This window comes from Notamacropus eugenii, chromosome 1, assembly GCF_028372415.1.
Source record: "Notamacropus eugenii isolate mMacEug1 chromosome 1, mMacEug1.pri_v2, whole genome shotgun sequence".
In the NCBI taxonomy this organism is placed as follows: domain Eukaryota; kingdom Metazoa; phylum Chordata; class Mammalia; order Diprotodontia; family Macropodidae; genus Notamacropus; species Notamacropus eugenii.
The window spans coordinates 260,694,080-260,719,878 of record NC_092872.1 but is presented as its reverse complement, the minus strand read 5'-3'; the positions used below and the strand labels follow the sequence as shown (position 1 = coordinate 260,719,878).

General features: G+C 44.5%; 1 protein-coding gene and 1 pseudogene across 7 annotated transcripts; one reads left to right on the top strand and one right to left on the bottom strand.

The window, feature by feature from the left end:
* Positions 1 to 653: 653 nt before the first annotated feature.
* On the bottom strand, positions 654 to 19,770 carry PBLD (phenazine biosynthesis like protein domain containing). Of its 7 annotated transcripts, none has more exons than XM_072628799.1 (10): positions 19,152 to 19,770; positions 18,903 to 19,015; positions 12,390 to 12,489; positions 12,013 to 12,111; positions 10,266 to 10,375; positions 10,147 to 10,176; positions 9,720 to 9,808; positions 8,882 to 9,060; positions 3,856 to 3,918; positions 654 to 1,133 (listed from the first exon to the last, which is right to left on the bottom strand). In XM_072628799.1, exons 2-10 carry the CDS (start codon positions 18,984 to 18,986, stop codon positions 1,021 to 1,023), a joined length of 867 nt encoding a protein of 288 aa, XP_072484900.1. In that variant the 5' UTR covers positions 18,987 to 19,015; positions 19,152 to 19,770; the 3' UTR covers positions 654 to 1,020. The 7 variants fall into 7 exon arrangements, with proteins under 7 accessions (XP_072484900.1, XP_072484898.1, XP_072484899.1 ...); XM_072628797.1 differs by having other exon boundaries at positions 19,117 to 19,364; XM_072628798.1 differs by having other exon boundaries at positions 19,122 to 19,360.
* Positions 19,769 to 22,330, top strand: LOC140517485 (tRNA (uracil-5-)-methyltransferase homolog B pseudogene; annotated as a pseudogene).
* The last annotated feature ends 3,469 nt before the right edge of the window (positions 22,331 to 25,799 follow it).

The window sequence follows — 25,799 nt, the reverse complement described above, 5'->3', positions numbered from 1 at the left end:
CCAGAGAAGACAGCCCTCTTTCAGGCACAGGTTTGCTAGGAAGCCGTGGGCTCATAACAGGCAGAGGAAGGTACATCCCTCCATCCACCCCACTGGAGCTCTGAGGTGTCCGAGCCAGGGGACTGCCTGTTTAGTAGATCCAGAGTTCCTACTCAGCACCCAATGAAAGGAATCATCCTAGCTGACAGCAAGGGGTCAGAGAATCTCCACCCCTGCTATGAAAGGGGACAAGGACTCCCTACCACACACCCCAAAGGACTGCTATACAATGAATTACATACCCTCCTATAGCATCCACACAAAATTATTCATAAAAAGCACAAATGTAACTGAAATCATAGATCTGAGCTGGAAGGGATGTCATGTAGTCAGAGGAGAAAATGGAGACCAAGAGAAGTCGTGACTTTCCCCGAGGTTATAAAGATACTAAATGGCTGAGTCAGGATTTGAACTCTGATCTTTTGATCCAAATTCAGTTCTCTTTGCGCTGAATCCCAGCACTTCTAAGCATCCTAGCACCACACCTGTTCTAAGCGTGTAAGGCCAGGACTTGCTGAGTTTTCTGACTTTGTCACCATGAGAAGGACTATCTAGGACAGGGCGTTGGATGCCGCTCATGTCCTCATGGATTGATGGCATAGGCTGCACATGGGTTGAGATTTTACTCAATCAATAACATTTATTAAATGTCTACTCGGTGCCAGGCACAGCACTAGGGATACAAAAAGAGGTAAAAGACACTTCCTGCCCTCAAGGAGTTTACAATGTAATCTGCCTTCAACATACCTTAACTGAGGTTCAGCCTTTACATTCATTTCAAGTCACCACATTGGCCATGGCAACCTTTTCTGGCACTCTCACACTTTCCACATGATTTTTAAATTTACACTAAAATATCTTTTATCTTACAATTTTCAAATGTGCTCATTGCATAACAGGATCATCAATTCTGTATATAATCTGTATTTAGCAACTACAGAAAAGTAATCAGAAGTCATGTAAATCTTGGCACGGTGACTTTCAAATGGTCAAATTCCCTTCCAAAACAAAGGCTGTTTGACCAGTGATGTCAACTCTTCCATCATCCCGCATCAAAATCGTCATTCCTCCCCCACGGCAGGAACACTGAAAAGCTACACAGAAAATAAAATAAGTCAGGGCATTACCCACTTTTTAATTCATTGGTCATTGCTAGGATGTCATACTTTAGCCCTTATGACCCTGCACCAAGGGTCATAACCTCTTTTGTGTTATGAATCCCTTTGGCAATCTGGTGAAGTCTATGGATCCCTCCTGAGAATGATATTTTAAAAATTCCTAACTGAAAGAAATGCTGTATTTCAGTTAGAGATTAATGAAAATAAAGGATTTTTTTCCTTCCAAGTTCATGGACTCCCTTGAAATCTATCCCTAGATCCTTCGACCAAGAAGCTCTATCCTACAAGGTCAATTTCAATCATGCATCTATCTGGAGTGTTCCCTCTCCCCAACGCTCTGCTCTCCTCTCACAAACAGAAGATGCTATACTTGTACCCCCCACTCCCTCCCATAATCCTCAACCCCAAAGCTTCTCACTGGGTACTTGGATAAGGATCATAAGACTTAGAGCTAGAAAGGACCTTGGAGATCATGTGGTTCAACCCCACCTTCTCTCCCATTTGACAGGTGAAGAAATTGAGATTGTAGAGGGGTTGTGACTTGCTTAAAGTCATAGGTTTCAACCTTAGTTCTTCTGGCTCAAAATCTCCCCCTTTCCCCACATTGTACCACACTGCCTCTCAGGGAGTATACTTATAAGCAGGGCCATAACAAGGGTACGGTGAACTGGGCTTATCCTGGGGAGCTAAAATTTAGAAGGGTCCCAATAATCCTTTCAGTCTTTCAGTAGAATAGAAGCAAAAATGTTTTAGCACCTAATTATCAAGAATAATTCAACTAGGAAGTTGCCCTTGGTAGTTTCCTCCCTCAATCCAGCTGATAACTAAATTGAAGGCATGTTGCAAGCCACTCACACTGAGCTTGCTTTATGTTTCTTGTTGCATGGGCAAAAAATGTCTGTTTTGCTTAGCTGTTCTCAGCAATACAACTATCCAAGACAACTCTGGAGAGCTTATGATGAAAGATGCTGTCCATCCCCGGAGAAAGAGCCGACGGTGTCTGACTATACGATGAAGCACACTTTTTTTTAAACTTTCTTCATTTTTCTTTAGGGATTTTTTGTCTATATTTTCTTTCACAACACAACTATTATGGACATTTTTTCATGACTACATATGTATAACCTATATCAAACTGTTGCCTTCTGAATGGGGGGGAGGGAAGAAGGGAGAGAATTTGAAATTGAAAATTTTTAAAATGAATGTTAAAAATTGTTTTTAAAACTGTAACTGGGGAAATTTTAAAAAAAAATACATTGTTTTAAAAATATCTGTTCTGATCACAGTCTAGAAGTCTGCAGAACAAAGAAAGGATGGTTTTGGACCCTCATTCCACCCAGGCCAAATTTCTATCTCCGTCATTCATATTTGGCTCTGCTGACCAGAAGAGATAAAAGGCAAAGATAATTAAAGCAAGGGTGGAGAGTTGGTTAACATTGGCCCTGGGTGCTTCATGTTCCTGCCTCAGTTGGAGCTGCCCTCCTCCCTTCTTAAAGAAACTGGAAACAGGACAGACCTCACTCATCTCAGCTGGACGGACTATTCTAGAAAATGATATTCATCCCGTCATCCCCAGAGCAGGGGCGCAGCTGAAGTCAGCATGACAGCTCATACAGGTTTTCTGACCTTTGGTGGCCGGATCCAGCTGGGAGAATGAGGCAGACTCAGCCTGCCAACCTGTGTGATTGTGGCTACTGGTTCTCTCCCTCCTGAACACTGTAGCTCAAGAAATGTGTTTGTTTAAATGCTACAATCCTCAACATCAATGAGGCTGTCCGCACCCCCCTCCCCCCCCCCCCCCCCCCCCCGCCCCGGCTCTAGGATGTCACTAACAAGGAATCATGGGCTCAAAGGGATGATGTGATTTGGTCAAAGTCACATGGGTGAGCATGTGACTAGAGCAGAGACTAGAATCCAGTTTCCAGGACTCTTGGTTCCAGAGTCTTTTTTATGAACCTGTGCTGTCTCTCAGGAGTAATTCTGAGCCTTCCAGGAAGATGCTTGGCCCTGGTTACAACATGGATTCTGTTTAATCCACTGAATAACCTTAAAACAAAAGCCTCTGTAATACAAGGTCTGTTATTTCATCCTCTACCCAAAACCACTCTAGACTCTTTACTATCTCATGTCTGTGATTCCTCCCCAGTTGCTCATGCCCTCCTCCCCCAAAAAAACTTATTATGTATTTATTTTGTTCAATAATAACACAGCTAATATTTATATAGCACTTACCACGTGCCAGACACTATAGTAATCACTTTACCATTTGCTAAGCACAATACAATTTACAATCCATTTGATCCTCACAACCACCCCAAGAGGCAGGTGTTATTATTATCCTCATTTTAAGTGACTTGCTCAGGGTCACACAACTAAGTAAGTGTCTGAAGCCACATTTGAACTCAGAGGTTCCTGATTCCAAGTCCCAGGCTATATATATTTACTGCCTTCTCTAGTAGAGAAGTTCCTTGAGGGCAGGAACGATCTCGTTTTGGCCTTGAGAACAGCAGATGACTCATAGAACTTACTAAAAGACTAATCATGATTGCTGACTGACCCATAGTGATAGGTAACTAAACATGGAATTAACTGTAAAACTGGAGAGAAATAGGTATCCTTTATGCTAGAATGTTAACATTGTAGACCTCCGGGTGAAGATAAAGTTAGAGAAATTACAAAAGAAGGAGACCTTTCTTACCCCGCATCTCCTTCTTCCCCAGCTGCTGGGACCAGTAGCTACTGAGAATGGCATGGGCAGATCCTTGACAGAAACAAAGACACATCACAATTCTGAAGAGAGCAGCTGGGTTCCACAGTAAATGTGTTAACGGTGAAAGCAATTCTCCCAGGATGAAACCTTAGATGATATCAAAGTGTATCCTCTCCCCACCCCCATCCCTATCCCAAAGTGAGCACAGATCAGGACGCAGTGGATGCTTAGGGTTGCTGAATAATCGTCGCTAAGATTTCTATTGAGTACTTTTCTATAGGCAAATGAGTTAATGAATGTGATCCAAGAAAATACAATGGTGCTGAATATACCAAGAGCTGTGAGATTCGAAAGGGCAGACAATATGGCCCCATTCACCAAAACTGGGACCCAAGAAATCTAAAGAATTCCCCATCTGGCCTCTGTTGGGTCAGACTTTAGGTCAGAGTTGTAATAAATGCCAAAGAGTCCTCAATCCTGCCTGTCTCCATGAAATAACCTCCTCATTGTTTCCCTGTCCCAGGTGTCTCGACCCATTCCAAACCATTCTGCCTCCATGCCAGGTGCCAAAGCCCAATTGCTAAAGCACAAGTTTTACCACATCACCCTTTTGCTCAAAAAGAGCTTCCTATTGCCTCTAGGCCTGGGATTTCATTGTTATTAGGGAACTCCCAAGTGAGGAAATTCCCTCTGCCCATGCAAGTTAGCACCCTCTCTACAATAAGAGAGTAGTCTAAAACACTGAACAGGGTAGGGCAGGGGTGGGACTTCAATAGCCTCTTCCTGACTTGGAGGCCAGGCCCCTATCCACTATGGCACACTACCTTCACAAAATCTAGGATGAAATACTTATTCTTTTGTTTGATTTTTAAAGCCTACCTTTCCAGGCCGATTGCACTTCATACACTTTATTCTCCATCAAAATTGGCCTATTTGCTACTTCCTGCAAATGACTTTCCATCTCCTGCTCTCAAATCTTTATACTTCTCTGCCTCTTAGAATCTCTAGGTCCCTTTAAAGCTCGGCTCCAAGGCCTTCTCCTACCTAAGGCCTGCTGGTGCTTTCCTCCCCCCAATCTCTTTGGTATATATTTTGTATTATGTATGAGGGCGAAGATTATTTCATTTTTGTCTGTATCCCCAGTACCTTGTACATAGGAGGCACTTAATAAATGCTTGTAGGCTGACTGATTGAACCAGGCTTTCTATACGCTGAAAATAAGCAGATAGTAGCCCCAGGTAAATGGGTAACTACTTCCAAAGCTTCTCTGGTTTCCTATAAAAGTGGAAAGTCTTCCTTTAGACAGAATGCCTCATGAAACTAGGCAGGCAGAGTTGAAATGAACTCATCTAGTCCAAATACCTCATTTTACAATGGAGGGACAGCTCAGCACAGGAAAAAGTGAAATGACTTGTCCAAGGTTACACAGATAGTAAGTGGGTAGAGTCAGGCCTAGAACCCAAGTTTTCTGACTCCTGGCTCAGGGCTCCTTTCTCTCTGGTACTGCTTCTTGGGAAGGGAGCAGATGGCCTTCAGTTTATATTACATTGTCTGTAATCACCGGATAAAATATTTTTCAGAGACCAACTGTTTATAGAGGACCTCAACTTTGCTGAATACCAGTTTGGCCCAAGGATGGGTGTTACAAGGCAGCAATACAAGTTATTTAACAAGACCTGTCAATTCTCCCTCCATAGTAACTGTCAAATCCATCTATCAGCTTGGCTCAAGTCCTCCTTACCTTTTGCCTGCACCATCACAACTAGTTTGTATTTGGTCTTCCTGCTTCCCATCTCTCCCTTTGCTAATCCATGACCTCTATAACTGCTAAAGTGATGTTCCTAAAACACAGCTCTGGCTGTATCTCTTTCCTGCTCAAGAAACTTCTGTGGTTCCCTATTACCTCTAGGGTAAAACATATACATGTCTGTTTGGCAGTTGAAGCCCATCACAGCCTATCTATAAACTACCTTTCCAACTTTACTATACGTCTTTCACATATGAACATTTTATTTGCTGAAAAGGGCTAAAAAAAGAATCTTTGTGTGAAAAAAGTAGCTTGAGTTGGTTTGAGGAACTGACAGAAAACTGCCCTTCAGATAAATGTGTTAAGATGCATGGTATAGACTGATCTCTAAATAAAATCACTGGCATCCAGGCCTGCAGTCTGGAGTCATGGGTTGTCATGGGCACATGAATTACCTTACTCATGTCCCTGCCTAATTCTGCTAAATGTGTGTCCACTAACCCCCCATGAATACTTTGTGCATTGGTGGGAGAGACTGACCAGATTTATGGGTAGCTGATTATGCTATTACCGTGATTCTGCCTCCTACTGAATAAATATTATCATTACGATTGCTGCTTTTATCTTAATGTTTAGTAGACGTTTCATATTTAAGAGGCGATGTGTTATTGTGATTTTGTGTAGCTAGAAATCCCACCAGCGGGGGCTCAGGAGTTGTAGTGGAGAGTAGTAAAAATGCATCTTCCCCACACAAGGGTCATCCCTAGGTCTTTGACAGTTGACTTGTAATCATGTGGCTGCCCCTCACGCTAGTGTCCAGTGAAACTGGCCATCTTGCTGCTCTTCCCATGGCCCTGCATCTCATCCTATCATGCCTTGCTTGTCTCACAGGCCTAGAAGACCCTCCTTTCTTCCTCTGCTTTTTACAAGCTCTACTTTCCTTTCAGGCTCAGCTTCGGGGTCCCCTTCTATGTGAGGCACTTGCTGATTCTCTCCCTTCCCAAAGTTCTGAGGGTTTTCCTACCCCTAATTATTGTGCATTTATTCTGCACATGTCTTGTATATGTGTTTATCTCTATATATTTGTGTGTATGTCTATAAATACATATATGTACATATGCATGTAGACACACATGTTGTCTCCCTCAGAAAATAACGTAGGTTCCTCAAGTGCAGGGACTATTCCATTTTTGGTCTCTGGATCTCTAGTACTTTGCACAGGGTCTGGCACATGGTAGGTGTTTAAAAATGCTTATTTACTGATACTTCCTCTGTGACCTTATGCAAGTTATAGAGCTGCTCTGGGCCTCAGTTTCCTCATCTGTAAAATGAAGGCATTGGAATGGAAGACACCTGAGAGACCTTCCAACTCTATCTGAGACCCTATGATCACTACATTGATGGATGAATTAAAAGAGCAGATTTTTAAGTATTAGGGTAAGCAGAGCCATTGCCAGCTAGAAAGGGCTGCTGTGGCAATCCCTTTCCCTTTGTGTGGGTCTGATGGCTGATGGCTCTCCAGCCAGCTCAGCAGCTGTGAGCCCCAGCAGAGCTGCCCTTCACCAGGGATGGCTCTGTTGTTACTCTGAGTATTTCCCTGAGTCCTTCAAATTACTTAATTGCTGAGCTCCACCTTATGGAGCAAATGCTGCCTTCGTGTGTTTTGTTCCTGGGGGAGTAGAAAGGTCCTGCTGCCCATCAGGCCTCTGCCACCTGCCACCGGCCTCCGACTCCCAGCCTGCTGTAAGCCAGGCCAGGGCCGGCCCCTCACTTGCCTCATAGCTTCACATGCATCTGCTCCTGGGCTCATTCTTCTAAAGTGGGAGGGGGATGTGGACAAGCAGCCCAGTATGATTGCCCCGCTTCCAGAGCAGTGAGAGGGGCTCCCAAGGCCCTTTGATTTCCAAAAGGTGAAGGAGGAGAAGTGACTTTAAGAATCAATTCTTCTAACCTGCTCACTTTACACAGGAGGAAACCAGGCTGGAGAGGGGGATCAATTCACTTCTATTCAATAAGTATTTATGAATGCTCACATTGTATTGGGAGCAGACAAGTAAATACAAAGCAAATACAATGTAGATACAGACTAATTTGGGGAGAGACAGTATTAATTGGGGAGAGGATCAGGAAAGGCCTGAGGAAGGCCAGGGCACTGGGCTGAGCGGTGGAGAATGCCAGGGAGGCTGAAGAGTGACTGGCAATGAGGCTATTGGAAGGGGGGACTGCATATCATGGATAGAACACATCAAGTCAGCCCATCTGACAGAAGCCGAGGACGCGAGGGAATAGCTGTAATTAGCCTGACAGAGTAATCTGAGCCCCAAACTGGGGGGTTCTGACCTGGAAGACAACAAGGAGGCATTAAAGTTTCTTGAGGGGAGATCTGTGCTTTAGGCACATCCATTTACAAGTAGGTGGAGGATGGATTACAGCAGGGAGTGGTCATCAGTCCAAGACTGGTGAGGGGCAGAACCCAGGGCCTGCTGTACAAGCAAGCAGAAGGGTCAAAGAGAGGGCTAGCCACCCCTGTTCTTTGTCCTGCCCTGACCCCGCCTGAGCTCTGATCCTTAAATTCTTCCTCTCTGCTCCAAGAAACGTACCCTGGGCAAGAAGTCTAGAACTGATTCATGCAGGGTGAAGAGGGACTTCAGTTCATCCAGTAAACATCTATCAAAGTGCCTACCGTGGGCAAGGTGAAGATGGACTTCAGGTCATTCCACAAATATCTATTAAAGTCCCTACTATGGGCAAGGTGAAGATGACCATCAGGTCATTCCACAAACATCTATTAAAGCCCCTATTATGGGCAAGGTAAAGATGGCCTTCAGGTCATTCCACAAACATCTATTAAAGCCCCTACTGTGGACAAGGTGAAGATGGCCTTCAGGTCATTCCACAAACATCTATCAAAGCACCTATATGGTGAGGGCAAAGTGAGCATAGACTTAGGAAAGGAATGGAGAGAAGATCTGGGGATGTCAGCATCTGAAAGTTTTCAGAAAGACGGTCCAATTTGAAGCCTTTTATCTGGTGCACAAGTGAATTACTTGGGGCCTGCTGGGCATGTGGACTGAGGGAAGGGCCTCGTGGTGCTCACTCAGTCCAAAATGTCCACTTAGTGACACTCTGGCCTTCCTCTTGGTCCCCAATATTTAGCACTGCCACGGAGAAGCTCAGAAAGTGTTTGGTCACCTTGACCTGTCAGGGGCCCATTAATGGGGGTGCTCTCACTGATGACTCCCCACCTCCAAGCACAAAATAACTCACCTGTGACTGGGTCTTCCGCTACACCAAGCCAGGGGCCAAAAAACCTGGAGTAGAAGTCATAGCCTTGGATCTTTCTGCTTCCCTCACCTTTCACAGTGAGCATGAACCCCATCACCTTCCCTGTGTTTTCAATCTCTGTCATATTCCTTGTATTCACTTCCAGGTTCTCTAGGAAGGCCCTTGTAGAAGGATGGAGGGGCATCAGCATATATTTCACATCCCTTGTCAATCCCCAAGACTATTAAACAGGCATAATTCTGTACAGGGGCCCATCTATAACCCCCTTGCTTGTTATACTCCCCATCAGAGAGAGGGAAAAGAGAAGGACTAAATGAAACCAAGTCTCTACTTAACAAAGAATCTCTAGTGGTCAAAGGGATGGTCAGTCTCACTGTGTGCACCACAAAGAGGCAAAGATAGAGGAAAAATCTCTGGAAACCAAGCAGTCCAAAATGTGCTTACGTTCTTAGAAATGCACTTGTGGCAATAAATCATGCCAACTTTTCACAAGTCATGGGTCACTTAGGCAAAGGACAATGCAAGGAAACGGTGACTGTGAGCAGCCCAGGGCATATGGCCAATAATGACTTAGATGAAGTGACATCAAATTCAAACACTACCCAAAAATGGGATACAATCCCAAAATACGGCACCAGTAACCAGAAAGCACTAAAAACAAAACAAAACAGAAACGCTGGAGGCATGCTTATAGCATGTTAGTTGTATCCATGGGGGAATTTACAAAGGAAGCCAGAAATCACCTAGGAGGAGAAGGCACAGAGGGCCTGAAATTAGCACCCAGGCAGGCAGACTCACGCAGGGAAGCCTCACAGTTTACCTTCCATAAGAGTCGTCAATCCGAACAAAGAGGTACTTGGTGTCTGGACAATAACGGACATCCTGAATCACTACGTTGCCTACTGCCGACTGGTGAAGAGAGGTGAGATAAAAGGCTTCTCAGGATGGAGTCACTGGTCACCTCATGGGCTGTAAAAGCCCCTAGGAGCCCCTGGGACCAGTAACACCAGTGGGACAAAGACCACCAAAACCCTTTTCTGCTGTCCTCTTGCTCACATGGCTAACCTGATTCGTACCTGAACTTGGTCCAGGGATCCAGGTTTTTAGACCTTTCCACAGTCTGGTGAAGTGTATGGACTTCATCTCAGAATTTGTACTGAGATTCTATCAATCCTTACCAAGCCTGCACTTAACCAGCAATAAGAAATACTCATCCCCCGAACTCACAGCTTGAGTTGAGAACCAACCTTGATTAAGTCCTGGACTTCCTTAACATCCTAGATTCAAAAACAAAAACAAAATCCATTTAAAACGTGCCAGCTACATGTAGCACACAAATGATAATAATAGCCAACTGACAGCCGACCTGGGGTAGGGTGGGACAAAGAGGCAGATCCATGATGATCCCATCTTCTGCTCGTCTGGCTTTGAATTCCCCAGTTAGAGTTAAAAAGGTTAAAGTTGGATTCACATTTTCTGCCAAAATAAAATAGTATTTTTAATTTAAAAAAATCAAAAGGTAAGAAAAAATTATTTTGTTCTTTTGTCATTAGAGACTGTCTTTTTAGTTTTTCTTAATCTTTGATCTGTAGTCAGGTATCTACCTAAGCAAGCTGGTGGCTTCATGGGGAGAGCTGGGCTTGGAGTCAGGAGACCTGATGTCAAAGCCTGCCTCAGTTTCTTCATCTGGGAAATAGGCATAAAAATAGCTCCTACCTCACAGGCTCGTTGTGAGGATCTAAAGAGCATAATTTAAAGAGTTCAGCACAGTGTGTAGCACCTAGCAGTTGCTATATAAAAGCTAGCTCTAACTCGTTCTGTTCACCATTGCACTCTCCTGTTTCTTCCCTACCTTTGCTCATATTTCCCCTTCTGTTTTCTCTCCTCCTCCTCCCAAGTTCCCCCTAATTCTTACTCAGCCTTCAAACCTCAGTTCTTTCATGAAGATTTCCCTCACTGACCAGCCAGGGGACACACCTCCCTTCTCCAAACTCCCATAGCCCTTGATCTGCCACTAGAAATACAGGACTTAGGTATGGAAGAGACCTTAGGGTTAGTTCAACTAGTCAAATCCCTTCATTTCACAGATAAGGAAACTGAGGCCCAGAAAGGTCTAGGGACATCATCATCATCCTTGGGGCAGCTAACATTTATATAGCTCCTAAGGTTTACAAAAAGTGTCTTAGAAATTTCATCTCAGTTGATTCTCCACAGTCCTACTGTTGTGCAATTTTAGTTCTGTCCAACTGTTCAAAACCCAATTTAAGGTTTTCTTGGCAAAGACACTGGAGTGGTTTGCCATTTTCATTTTACAGACGAGGAAATGGAGGCAAACAGGATTAAGTGACTTGCCCAGGATCACATAGCTAGTGACTTGAGGTTGGATTTGAACCCAGGAAGAGGAGTCTTCCTGACTCCAGGCCTGGCATTCTGTGCACTATGGTGCCACCTAGCTGCCCTAGAAACCCTGTGAGATAGGAGCTATTATCACCATTTTAAAGATGAGGAAACTGAAGCAGAAAGAGGTTAGGTGACTTGGCCCAGGATCACCTGGCCAATAATTGTCCAATTCAGGTCTTCCTGACTCCAAGTCCAGGATTGCCCTATGCAGACTTGGCCAGAGTCTCCTAGAAAGCTTTCTTAAATTTTCTCATCCCAAGGATCTGAGCATGTAACAGTTCTCTGAGTTAGTTGATGAGGGGAAGGAGTGGGCTGAAACCTCCTTTACTTTGACTCTACATACTTATCTCCCCACTAGAATGGAATGTCATTATGAGAAGGGATTATTTTGTCCTTTGTATTTGGGTCCCCTGAGCCCATTGGAGCCTGGGCCAAAGTAGGCAGTGAATAAATTCTTAATTGAGCCTCAGGTGGCTAGAAAGAAGTCCATGTGTTCTTGGGAGCACATAGTAGTGAGCTTCCCACCCTGGAGGACCTGACTAAATCTCAGTTGTAGGAATGAAGGAAGGATTAGTGTGATTTGTTGCTAGTCAAAGATCCTTAGGTGTTTTGAAGAGAGAGGGAGAGAAGGAGAGAGGGAGAGAGAGAGAGAGAGAGAGAGAGAGAGAGAGAGAGAGAGAGAGAGAGAGAGAGAGAACGAGAACAAACATTACTTATTTTGTAAAATAACACAGCTGAGGAAGCCAATGTAGCATGACCACAGAAAGGAACTTCAGCTGCAGGGGTGAACCACCTTAGCCCGAAGCGGGAACCTTTGTAGAAAAAGAAAGAGAAGGTGAGTGATTCTGTGAATTCCATTTGAAGTCTGTCCATTTCTTAGAGCTTAAGAGACTCACAGTACATATGAGACTGAGGAACACCTAGGGCATATGACAAACTGTCAGGATGATTCCCCAGCAGATGAGCTTAATAGAAATTCTTCCATTTTGACAATTCAATACCCACACAAAAAACCAAAAACCTCTTTCTCTTCCAGATCCTAGGTCCTCTCAAAAGTAAAGTCACTCCAAGGATGCAAAAATTTGCTCACTTTGGGTAAAGCTGTCTGTCGGGTGGAGTTTCTGAATAAAAGCTGTCTCAGAATGGTTCATTTCTCTTGCGATTTTTTGGCGTACTTTGTCATCCAATTCCTAAATTGAGAAGGAAGGTCCAGAAAATACCCATCAGGCTTCCTCAGTATTGGAGACAAAACACAACAATATCACACCTTAATAAGAAATGGTGAATCAGGGAAAATATATAGATAAAAATTCTTTAATCTGTTACCAGATGAAAGAGCAGGCTGTGATCTATACTGGGGTCAGGAGGGGGAGGATGGGGGAAAGAATACACCTTAAAAGAGTATAGACCCACCGAAAACTTGAAAGATTATATGGAAATTATTGCTAAGGAATTCAAGACACTTGTAGAAATTCTACAACATAAATGCACACTCACAGAAAATCTTTCCTAATCAATCAGTTAATTAACCAGGATTCATTATTTGCTATTTACGATGTGACAGGGTTGTGACAGTGGATGTCTCTTTCCCCTCACACCTTCGGACCAAGCATGCTGCTTGGGAATCCACCATGATTGGCCAACATCCCTCTCATCTTCAAATACTCCCTGGTCAGTAGCTCCTTCCCCAATGCCTACAGACATATTCAGGTCTACCCCATCCTTAAGAAACTTTCAGCCAACCCTGTCGAATGTTGTTTTCTACTCTCTTGCTCTATCTCTACTTTCTTACCACTCACTCTCTTTTCATGCTCACACAGTCTGTCTTCTAACACCTCTCCCCAGCTCCTGAAACTGTTCTCTCCAGAGTTATCGATGGATGGTTATTTAACTGTTCAATCTGATGACCTTTCGTCAGTCACCATCCCTTTGGATCTCTTAATAGAATCTGACATTACTGATCACAACTTTCCCTTGGTTCACCCCCCAGTCTTCCTGAACATTGCTTCAAAGTCTCCATGGCTGGTTCTTAATCCATGCCCTACATCTCAGGATTCGGTTGTGGGTATTTTTCTCTTCTTTCTCCATGCTCCAGCAGGATCCTGACTGTGGGCCCTGCGGGACCCTAACTTCCCAGACTGGACCCTTAACTCTTTGGGCATCTTTCTTAACTGAACTCCCTGGCTTGTTGTCTGCTGGGTGCAGTGTCTCCTAAGGCACTTTGGCTGGGGTCACTACCATCTTCTCCCTGTCTTTGCTGGTCTCTGGAAGAGGTGCCAAGGAAAAGGAGAACAACTTCCTTTCCCAAAGGTCACTGGGAGAGCTGAGAGCTGATCACTGCCCCCCTACCCCCCTGCCCTGGGCACAGCCGATCCTGCAGCCAATCATAGAAGAGTTCTGTGATGTGGTACCAGTTGTGTTCATCCACTGCCCAACACATAAAGTCAACTGAGGGATTCCTTTCCACTTTGCTGTCCAACAGAAGAAAAGCATCTCCTTCTTGCCTTGCCAAAATGTGTCAACATTTCAATTTAACAGCCCACAGAAGCTGTCCAGACCCTTTTTCCTTCTCTCTCTTCCCAACTGAGCCCCCTGTACTTGCTCAGGCCCACTCACCCTCTGAGATTCTTGTCTGGCTTTCTAATCATGGAGGACTTCTGAAAGCAGCTCACTGCCTACCAAGCTCTACTCTTTGTAGCCTGAGTGTCTAGCACAGTGCCCAGCGCACAGGAAGCACTTAATAACTGCTTGTTGACTCAATGGAAGAATGAATGTACCTGATGCCACATCCTTTTTGTTGGTATAAGGCCCTGATTCTTTGTTCCCATGTCTCCTAGCCTGGTTTCCTGATCTCTCTCAAAGTAAGTCGTCCTGGACTTGACCCTTTGTCTGCCTGGACCTTCCCTGCCCATTCTGCCTTGTCAAACTCTTGGTCTTTATCCCATTTGGGCAGTTCTTTCTGGGCATGAAAATAATCCTTAATGGCTTTCCAAACAGTGCCAGTTTGCCCCCCATCTGCACACAGACCTATTTGCAGACAGATCATACCAGTGGGGGCAGTGGTGTTAAACTCAAATAGAAACTGATCATCCCTGCAAGCAGCATATTGACTTAGAAAACCACAAATTAACACTATCTGTGTTGTACTGTATTTTTAAAAATTCTGTTAAACATTTCTCAATTACATTTTCATCTAGCTTGGGTTTTTTCCATTTTTTCCCCTACACCTTAGACCATTCTACCTTGTATAATGTACCTGTCAGTCTGAATCTGTCCCCTATTAGATTGAAAACTTTCCATGTGCTTGGAGGAGGCTTAGGGGGTAGGAGCTGTCGTTCCCAGTCCCATAGCGAAATCCTACATGCAAGTCAGCACTAGTATAGATGAAAGAAGGCTGGGCTCAAGAATCAGGAAATCGGAGTTTAAATTCTGCGTCTGACACTTAGTTGTGTGACCTTGAACATCCCAGAGCCTCAGTCTCCTCTTCTATAAAACACCAGAATATCAGATGAACTCCCCTGGTGTATTTATGGAAGGACATGGACAAAGGTAAGAGAGGAGGGTTAAATTACCCTTATCAATGAGATCCGTAATCCACTAGAGATTTCTTTCTCACACCCCAGGATTGTTGTGAGAATCAAATGGGATAATGCATGAAAAAAGTACTACGTAAAACTTCACTGATTTCTCTGTTTGTTTCAAGCCCTTTATCTTCCCTTCCCACCAGTTCTCACTAAATAAACAAACAAAAAATAAACAATAAACAAACCAAAGCCCTCCTAACCAATACACAGAGTACAGCCAAACACACTCCCACAATACCTCTCCAGCAGTGGGCAAGCAGTGGTGTGCTGGTCAATATTTAACTACAAAACTGAACCTCAAAGGACAGCCACACCTTTAAGGTGAATCTGCATTGTCGACATTTTGGCCATCTTAAATCTGAGTCAGGGGTGGGGAACCACATTTGGCCCTCTAGGTCCTCAAGTGCAGCCCTTTGACTGAATCCAAACTGTGGCCTTGAGGCTGCAGGTTCCCCATCTCTGGTCTGGGCAATCAACAAAAAAAGAGATCAAGCCCTGGCTTGTAACCCTTGCCTATTTCTCAGGTGTGAATGCTTATAATGAACATTGTCTACTGTTCCACTCTCCAGTGGGTAGGAGCTGACCCTGCTGGAGATGGGTGGTGGGCTGCATCGTCAGTCCTTCAGACTTGGGGTTTGTCGCTGCACTGACATGATCTCTATGATGTTGTCATTGTACAAATTGTTCCCTGAGTTCTGCTCACTTGGATCTGCATCAGTTCACACATCATTTCTTATGGCACAATAACATTCTTTTACTTCATATACCATAAGGCTTAGCCCTATTCCGCGGGCGATGGGGAGACAGCTCCTTGGTTTCTATCTTTTGGCTAGTATGAAAAGAGCTGCTATAAATATTTTGTACCCTTAGATCCTTTTCCTTTGATCTCATTGGGGCACAGTAATCTAATAGTGGTATAGCTGGGTCAGAGGTCATACAAGTTTTGGGGGGCTTTGTAAGACTTAAAGCTCTGACATTTTTTAATTAATTTTATTTATGTTCAGTGTTCCACAATCACTACCATATGAAGCTCTGACATTTATAACTATCAGTTCTCCAAGGTAAATAAAGAGATAAAGGGGGGGGAGGGACTCTAATTGTCAGGGGGAGAATTAAATTTTAAGAGCTGATGATGACTTAAGAAATTTGTATTAAGCACCTACTACGGGCCAGGTACTGGAGATAAAAAGAAAAAACAAATGATTCCTGTCCTTAAGGAGTGTATACTCCATTGGGGGGAAAGAATTACACATTTATGTATTAGCATAAAACACACACAAAGTAAAAAGATGTTGGATGGATAGGTGGGAATTATTCATTCAAAGCAACTATCTACAGTAATTACATCCAACATGTGAAAATCTCTGGTGCCAGGAAGGATTCAGGATGTGGGATCACAAGACCTGGGTTCAAATCCCAGTTCTTTACACTTATGACCTGTATGACTTGAGGAAATCACTTTCTTGCTACCTCACCTACCTCATCTATAACTCAACGACCTCTATGCTTCCTTCCATGTCTCTGATCTAATAAATGATTTTTCGAATGGAATCTTCCTCCATGGCAATGGATGGAAACTGTGACTGACAACCAAGTTGGACTTGGAGGGACAAAAGCAGGGGAACGTTCGTTTTCATAGGCTCCCATTTATTAATCACTCTGAATCCATCACCATGGGAGGGGTCAACCGCCCAGGCCCAAAGCGTATCACTCAAACACAGAGGAAGGTTTGAAAATGCTGCCATCTGGTGTTGGTTTGGAAATACAACCCTCCTAAAAGTAAGGGATGTAAGTGGTCCTGCCCCCTTAGAGATTAATGAAGTAAGAAGAGAGGTTGTTGGAAAAGGTTGTCAGGGTCTCAGACATTGTGACTTCACTAGTTAGCTCCTCTCCCCTTTCCTTTCCTCCCCTCCCTTCCCCTCCCCTCTCTTCTCCTCTCCTCTCCTTTCCTTTCCTTTCCTTTCCCAAAACCTTAAACCTATTGCACTCTGAAGCCCATAGATTGGACAACACTAGGCCCCTGCCCAAGCTCCATTTAAGGGCTGTTTTCTGGACCCTCCTGGCTTAAGAGTGATTATCAATAGTAACTGTTGCTGTTTCCCTCACAGTCTGATTTAGTTATTTTTTTTTAATTTTTTTTTCTTGCCTCATTAAAGGGACCATCCCCTGACTACTTCTTAAAAGGCCTATTCACTGAATGGGCACTACCTCACCTTAAGCGAGTATCGATTAGGCCTTGGCCTACAGGGGCCAAGGTCTCCCGTTGCCTCCTGGTCCATCTCCAGTCATTTTGATGAATATCTGATGGTCACTGGACCCAGATGGTTCCAGGGAAGAAGTGAGGCTGGTCACCTTGCACAGCCATCCCTCACTCAACCCAAAGTCAAGTACAAATCATGTCATTATTTCTCTGATGTCATAGTCTTCTTTGGTAGGGCAGGACAAACACAACAGGTAGTACTTAATTACAGATGGTGCTGCATGATTCTCTAATGGTTGTGTTAAATCTAGTCTCCCCAGTCAGATCATTAACTCCTTACACATCTTAGCCTTTGCTGGTCTGCCCCACAATGTGAAGTGTATAATAGGTATTCAGTAAATATTTGTTGGGGACAGCTGGGTGGTTCAGTGGATACAACACTGACCTAGAGTCAAGATAGAGTTGATTTCAAATCCAGCCTGAGACACTTACTAGCTGAGTGACCCTGAACAAGTCACTTAACCTCTGTTTGCTTTACTCCACTGGAGAAGGACATTACAAACTACTCTAGTATTTTTGCCAAGAAAATCCCATGGACAATAGGGTCCAAAGGATCATGAAGAGTTGGACATGACTGAACAACAATAACTACTATTTATTAATCAAGTCTTCAAGGTTTCACCACAATTTTAATGGCTAAAACTGTCATTTCTACTTCCTTCTTCCCTGTCCTATTAGCCTTACTCCAGAGCTTTAGTCATAATATTCTTTTAAATGTTCTGAAAACCTTCCTCCACTTCTGCTTCCAAAGGTCATTCTTTCATTCCACAAACATGTATTAAGTACCTACTTTGTGCTCAACAAAGCCCATACCTTACTGTTTTCAAAAAACTCACAACGTAATGAGAGTATATGTTTCAGCCTCAATAGGCTTTTTATAAAATGCTTAGCATAGTGTTGGTACTGGACATACAAAAATAAAAATCAAAGGGGAGAAAAAAATAGGTATACCAAAAGTCAAGGCAATAAATATTTTTTAGTGGGAGGATACTACAAATAACTGGAGGAATCAGAAAAGGCTTCTTTAGGAGAATTTTTTGAGCTGATCCTTGAAGGGAGCCCAGATTCCAAGAAGCAGGAGAAGGGACTGGGGTCTGGTAGGGGAGATGGCAGTTATGAAGCCACCATATGCCACCTATGGGAAACAGCAAACAGACTATTCTCACAGAATAGGTGGTCCAGTGACCCACCAAGCCACCACCCACCGAGACTAGATTCCAGAATTGTTGTATGGTCTTCCATCTGTGGGCTGGTCCGGAAACCGCTCTGGCCCCAGAGAACGACTGATAGTTTGTAACCCACCTTCCCACAGGATTTATGTATATACTCTCAGCCTTCACTTCTGCGAGGTAGAATTCGGATCGGGAGAATTCCCCATTTGCAAGTTTGTTTCTCATTATGAAACTAATTAACCTTGGACCTGACTACTGAACCAGTTTCGGGTCTGCTGTTTTGTCATTCTCAGGTTAGAGGCTGGCTCAGCAAAATCCTATTAGCATTAACTTGAAAGAATATTCCACTATATTTACATGCAACAATTTGATCAGCTTTTTCGTCTAGTTACCTATTACGGACATTTTCCTCGGATCTAGCCTAGCTCTGAGCATTCTTTATAAAACTGGATCAAAACAAGCATTCAGACACTAAAAATAATGAACAGGACAGGCACCCAGGAAGGTGTATTTTTCTAGGGAGGAGAGAAAGTGTTGGGAAAATTGTTCTATTAGAAAAAACAAAACAGAAAAACAAAACAACTTACATTTTCTAGGAGACAAACAGCGGCAGGGTTCCCCCGGAACGCTTCCCCTGTAAAAGCATCTACTACAAAAACAGGGAGCCGCATCTTCCTGCTTCTTTATAAAACTGTCAAACCTGCGGAGTGAGGAGGGTGTTTATAAAACCAAAATGTTAACGATTTACTGGTGGCACGAGAGGGACCTTGGCCCAGAGACTGAAGGACAGAGAACATTTACATAACTTAGCCGTCCAGAACAGTTTTCTTTTTCACCTCTAAGGCAGGCTGCCTGCGCTACACGACAGTTTTCTCCCAGACACCCACAGTCTCACGTCTGAACGGCCTTTAAGGGAGGGAGCAGACAATCCCAGGGGCAGCGGAGGCTTTGGGGGCGGGCACCGCCGCAGAGCCCGGGGCTGCGGGGGAGGGGTGAGAGGTCTCCCGGATCGCGGGTCAGGTTCGGCAGCGCGCAGCTCCACGTGGTTTCAGCCGAGGACGGGGGGCGTGGCTCCGACTTTCTCCGACGCGGCTCCTCGGTACATCCCCCGTTTCTTGCCTGCAGCTCTTGTCGCTATGGGAGGTTTGCTTCGCAGTACCGAACTGAGACCCAAGCGAGGAATTTCCATAGCAAATCGTAAACAACGAACGGAGGAATGAAGCATTGATTAACGTGCAAAGGGCTGCGCTCTCTGAGTGCAATATAATGAGCCAGTACAAACGTTTCGAGAGGCTTGCCTGATATGTCTCTGCGTGGACAACAGGCAGACTGGCTGGGACGAGTCTTCCTTTGCCTTTACTCGGGCCCGCTCCCTTTCGCCTTTTGCTTTGGGAGAAAGTGAAAGAGGCGGGGAACCCATGGCAACAAGGACTCCATGTGGGCAAGAGAGAAGACTACATTTCCCATGAAACCCTAGCGGAGATTGGAGAATTCCCAGAGGGCGCTGCTGTCGGAAGCTGGTCTCTGATTGGCGAATAGAACTAGAGAGAGGCTCTGATTGGTGGGGAGAGCGGCGGGGACCGGGCTTGCGGTGAGAGATGCAGCGTGGAGGAAGTGACTTCCCGGCACGCCGGCGCTCTTGAGCCAGTAGTGCCGGGGCCGCCGGCTCCGGTGCAGTCCTCGGCCGAGGGTGGCTTCCTGCCCGGGTCATGAGGTACCTCGGCCCCTGCCTGCCTCGGACTGCGCTGCTGTCGCGCGGCCGGCCGCTTCCCTGGAGCTCCCCGCGGGCCTGGCTGGGCGCCGCGTGCCCAGAGAAGGCGGCTGCTGCGCCGGCGGCGCCTGCGCCTGCGCCGGAGGACTGGGGTCCGGAGCCGGGCTCGTGGCCTGAGCGGCTCGCGGACCTGGTGACTCCGCTGTGGCGGCTGGACTACGAGCAGCAGCTTCGGGTGAAGGCGGAGACTCTGCGCGGCCTCCTGGAGCGCCTCGAGGCTCGCCTGCGTTCGCTTGGGAGCCCGGACGCCGAGGCCGGGAGCCTTTGCTCGCGTCTGCAGCCCTTCCGGCCGTCCCCGGTCATCGACGGCTACCGAAACAAGTGCAACTTCGCCATCCGCCAGGGCCCCGACGGCCGGCCCCGGACCGTGGGCTACGTGCTGGGCTCTCGGCGGGAGCAGCAGCTGGTGTGCGTGCAGCCCGGGCACCTGAAGCACATCCCCGACAAGCACCAACGCGTGGCCCGCTGCTACCAGGCCTTCCTGGAGCAGAGCCCGCTCGAGCCCTACCTGGAGCCACACGGCAGCGGACACTGGCACGAGCTCACGGTCCGGAGCACCGGCCGCGGCCACACCATGGCGATCATCGCCTTCCATCCGCAGCAGCTGCGGCCCGACCAGCTCCGGCCTCACCAGGAGCAGGTCAAGGAGTTTTTCACCCACGGCCCCGGGGCCGCTTGTGACTTGACCTCCCTTTACTTCCAGGAGAATGTCCAGGGCGGCCAGCAGCCGCCCCGCTACCAGCTCCTGGCTGGAGAGCCTCACATTTTCGAAGACCTCCCGGGCCTGAAATTCCGAATCTCTCCCGGTGCTTTTTTCCAGATTAATTCGGCTGCTGTCGAGGTTCTCTACAGGGTGGTGGGAGAGCTGAGCGGGGTGGACCCCAATACTCTTCTCCTTGACCTTAGCCAAGGAACTGGGGCCACCAGCCTCTCCCTGGCCCAGCGCACAGCTCAGGTCCTGAGCACGGGGTTGGTGGGGCAGGCGGTAGAGGATGCCAGATGGACCGCAGCATTTAATGGAATCACCAACTGGGAATTCCATGCTGACCAGGTCGAGAATATAGTGCCGCAGCTTTTAAAATCACAGGAGACTGGTCAGTCGCTTGTGGCCATGGTGGACCCTTCCCGGACTGGACTGAACAGCCAGGTGGTCCAGGCTATTCGGAATTGCAGAGCCATCAAGACGCTGATTTTTGTTTCCTGCTACCCCAGTGGGAAGGCCAAAAGAAACTTCCTTGAGTTGTGCTGTCCCCCAGACCCTAACAAGGATCTCCAGGGTGAGCCTTTTGTCTTGAGACAAGCAGTGCCAGTGGACATGTTCCCACACACTGTGCACTATGAGTTGGTGCTCCTCTTCACTAGGTGACTGACTGACCTCCGGAGCCCCCAATGTCGGGACTCTGCACGCTCTCTCCTTTAAGGACTGAGTATTAAATGGTGCCTGGTGTGCCAGACCCTGGACTGACCATTTCAGAAGCTAGGTATGGATCAGCTTCTGTTCCATCCATAGTTGAAGGGACTTCCTGGCTGAATTTCCAAGTCCTCCTAGCTTGCATAAATCAATGCACTGCTTTGTGCAAAGCAGGCCTTTCATATGTTGTGATGGTTGACTGAGAGAAAAGAAAGATTTGAAATGAGGGAGAAACCCACCACTGCAGTGGTGGGTTCTGGGAACCAGAGAGTAGTGGCAGCAAGAGTTTGGGCCTGTTGAGCAAACTGCTGTTAAATCTGGAGTCAAGTGGAGCCAGGGAAGGAGACAGCTTAACAGCTGTAGAGCTGTAGCCACTAGCAGAACCCTGCCCTGAGTTCAAGGTGCCTTCGCTGAAGTTTCCATTCCCCTATTCTTGGCTGTAGAAAAATAATAGCCTAAGCTTACCAGGTTGTTTTTGTTCAGTTGTTTCAAACTCTACCCCATTTGGGGTTTTCTTGGTAAAGATACTGGAGGGGTTTGCCATTTCCTTCTCCAGCTCATTTTACAGATGAGGAACTGAGGCAGACAGGTCACACAGCTAGTAAGGGTTTAAGCTGGATCTGAACTCGGGAAGAGGAGTCTTCATGACTTCAGGCCCAGCACCACTAGCTGCCCCTTACTAAATAGAACTGAGTTCAAGCCATGAAGATGTTCAGTACTTAAACTTCTCTGAGAGGGGAAAAGAAATGGCAGTACTTACAAAGAACATTGGTTGTGATTCAGTTCTGTTACTTTATTTTTATTCTTGCCCTTAATAAAAATTATATTGTTTCCATTGTTTTCTTATTCAGTAAGCATTGAGGATCTGCCATATGCTGAACACCACCCAATTTGGGGAATACAGAACAATTCAAAGGACTTTACATTCCATTGTGGCACAACCATGTGTACACATTGGGAAATGCAAGATGTATATGAGTAATTTCTGGGGGAAAGGACACTTAACAGTTAGAGGTGATGAAGACAGGGTTCATGGAGAAGGTGGTACTTGAGCCCAACTTTGAAAGGACCTTTAAGGGGGACAGCCTTTGCAGAGAGAACATGAGGAGGTCAGTTTGGATGGAATGTGTGAAGGAGAATCACCTATAATAATGTTGGAAAGGTTATCTAGAACCAGCTGGGAAGAGCTTGGAAGGCCAAATAAGTGTTTTATCCTAGAATGAATTTTTGGGAAAGCATTTTTTAAGCACATATGATGTGCCAAGCCATTGTGCTATTGATAATGGAGGCACAGGGAAACTTCTTGGTTGGTCAGACCCATAGTTTACGAATAGTCTTTTCACACATGGAAGATTGAAGTGGAAAGATATTTGAGGTAGGGTGACTAATGAAGTTATTGTTGTGTAAGCGAGAGGTAACAGGGATCTGAATGATTAGAGGGTAATGAAACAAGGTTATAGGTTTAGGTTTCTTATAGGAGAACTAAGTACTATATTAGAGTGAGTGAAGACCATTGATGTTGGAGGCTCATAAAAATTTCAAGGAAAAAATGTCAAAAATATCTACGTATATATAAGAATAGAAATGTTAAATACTATATTTCTATAGAAATATGCTATATATCACTATAGAAATGTTAAAAGAAAAAATTTTAACTTTTCATAATTTCCATGTTAACCATCCTCTGTCCATTTTAATAAGCTCCTTTTCAAGGTGTGGAAGGCACTGTTCTAAAAATCCTTCCTTAGGCACCTCAGCAATGGAGAGCTTAACCCTGAATATGGTCATTTTAAAAAGGTTTTCTGTGCAGCAAAAATAGCTAAATGCCACTCTCTCATTCATGCTTCAAAAATGCATAGGTTCTATTTTTACTTTGAAAGGAAACTTCCATAAAATTCAATTTTAAAATTATATTTGATGTGAAAATTTCAGTAAAATTCTAACTCCATAAATTTTCTATGCACCTTTTTTTCCTTAAAGGCATAATAACATTTTATTGTAATTTCTGCTGCTGAGTTAGAACTAAGGAAAGAAGCAGTTTTTACTTTTCCATAATCAAATAATATTTTAGTTCTGCACAACATATTGTCAAATTATGTTTTAACACAGGAAAAAAATTACTCAGCTGCTTTTTTTCTCCAATGTTTATCTCAATGTATGGTAATATTACTGAAATTTTATTCTAACATTTCTCCCTGCAAATTTAAAATTTTTTTCTGATCACTTAGTTGGAAATTTCATTCACTCTGAAAATGTCTGAACAGATGATTTTCCATCTATCACCTAGAGGTGATAAACAGCTACTGGAGTTGATTGAATGGGAAGTGGTGTGGTCAGAGCTGTGCTTTAAAAGGTTCAGTTTGACAGCTGAGTGATAGGTAGACTAGAATGAAGAGGGATTTGAGACAAAGAGACCAGTCATTCTGAACATAAACTCTTGATACAGTGCTAATTCTGTAATAATATTTAGCTTGGATTGAAAATTGCTCAGGTACATTCTGCAATGCTCAATGAAGCTTGTCATCACATGTATATACAATATTTAAATTATGCTTTTGAATCAAGTTATTCTGTTGATGAATACCATTGTCCATCCTTTTCAAAACATGGGTGGATTTTTCCTGTGATATGAAATCGACATGAAAAAAGTAAGTAATACCAACAGATGTCTACTGGAATTTATAGGATCGGAGAATGAGAGTTGGAATTTAGAGGTCATCTAATGCAACTAATTTCACAAATGAGAAAACAGGACTAGAAAAATTCAAGAATATCTTTATTCCACCTGACTAGATGGATTAGAATTTAATGGCCAGAACAATTGTGAAAAGAAGTGTTTTTTTAACAGTGTTGCACTATGACTTTATGAATAAGGAAACCAAATAATATTCCCTCGTAAGGCTTCATTTTGCTACTAGCATATTTGTGGTCCAAAAGATTCTTGAACTCATCACTATCCTGAAGGTGAAGTTTTAATGTCAATCAAAAGGACAGCTTGGAGCAGGTCACCACAAAGACAGATTTTTCACTCCCCGAATTCAAGACAAGGCCAAGGTACAGAAAGTTTGCCTTCAAGGTTCCCAGCTGCTACTTTTTCATTCTTTTTTCACTGAGGTGTGGCCCCTAATGTGTTTCTCCCCCCCCCCCCCCCCATCAGGACCTACCCTCAGCAATGAATATCTGTTAATAATCAAGGTCAATTCTGGAGTGCTTATTCATGATGAAACATTTCCTTCATCTTAGCAGGGAAACCATAGGTGCAGAATGGTGTATATACTCTACTAAATCTGTGCATCTGTGATTTCAATAAAACGTACTTAAGAAATGCAATAGAAAACATGACCATTGTGTGCACTGATGATGATACTGTATACCATAAGATTCTTTAGAGAAGTATCAGTCAGCCAGCATTAATTTATGCCAGGCACAGTGCTAAGCACTGAGGATACATATATGAGGAATGAAAAGTCCTACTTAAAGGATTCTAACTGGGCAAATATATACAAAATCAATATGAAGAGAACATAAATAAAGAGTAATTAAATATAAGGTAGTTAGGGAGGGAGGGTTCAGTGTACATTGGAGGTGGTACTCAAGTAGGGCTTGAAGGAAGAGGGGGAAGTCCATACTAAAGGGAGTGGCACCAAATTGATGAGAATGCAGAATCATGTGCATTAATTTGGGAAATAGGAAGAAACTGTATAAGACCAATAAGGAAAACCTCACAAGATAAACACTTCAGTATTAGATAATAAAGTCTAAAGGTATCAACTAGAAGGGGCCACATTTTATTGATACTAAGATTGCTCCCCATCCTTATATCAGTGTACCGTGTATAGTCAGTGCTTATAAATATTTGATGAGTGAGGGGGAAAGATTCTTTGCCCAGGATGTTTTCTCGAGATTAAAATGGAAGTCAGATGGCCCAGTAGATAGAGGCTGGCTTGGAGTCAGGTAGACCTGATTTCAAATTTGGCCTCAGACATTCCCTAGCTGTGGAATCCTGGTGAAGTCACTTAACCTCTGCCTCAGTTTCCTCAACTGTAAAATGGGGATAATAATACCTACTTCCCAGGGTTGTTGTGAGGATCAAATGAGATATTTGTAAAGCACTTAGTACATAGCAGGTGCTTCATAAATGCTTGTTCCCTCAACCCCTACGTAATTGGTATTCTTTGTAATGACATGTATTCTATTTTATGCATTTGAAATTATTATTTTTAGAAGTGTGGTCATAGGACACTAGATGGCCAAAGGGATCCAGGCTTAGTGAAGAACCAGAGAGCCCTTTACATCAAAGGA

What these genes read in the sequence shown, in the direction of transcription:
- PBLD (XM_072628796.1), bottom strand. Translation starts at nt 18,986, where the DNA reads ATGCGGCTCCCTGTTTTTGTAGTAGATGCTTTTACAGGGGAAGCGTTC. An exon ending in ATTGACGACTCTTATGGAAG is followed by an intron (nt 9,061 to 9,719) that starts GTAAACTGTGAG and finishes TCCTTCTACAAG; the next exon opens with GGCCTTCCTAGAGAACCTGG. An exon ending in AGCGGAAGACCCAGTCACAG is followed by an intron (nt 3,919 to 8,881) that starts GTGAGTTATTTT and finishes GTTTCTGTCAAG; the next exon opens with GATCTGCCCATGCCATTCTC.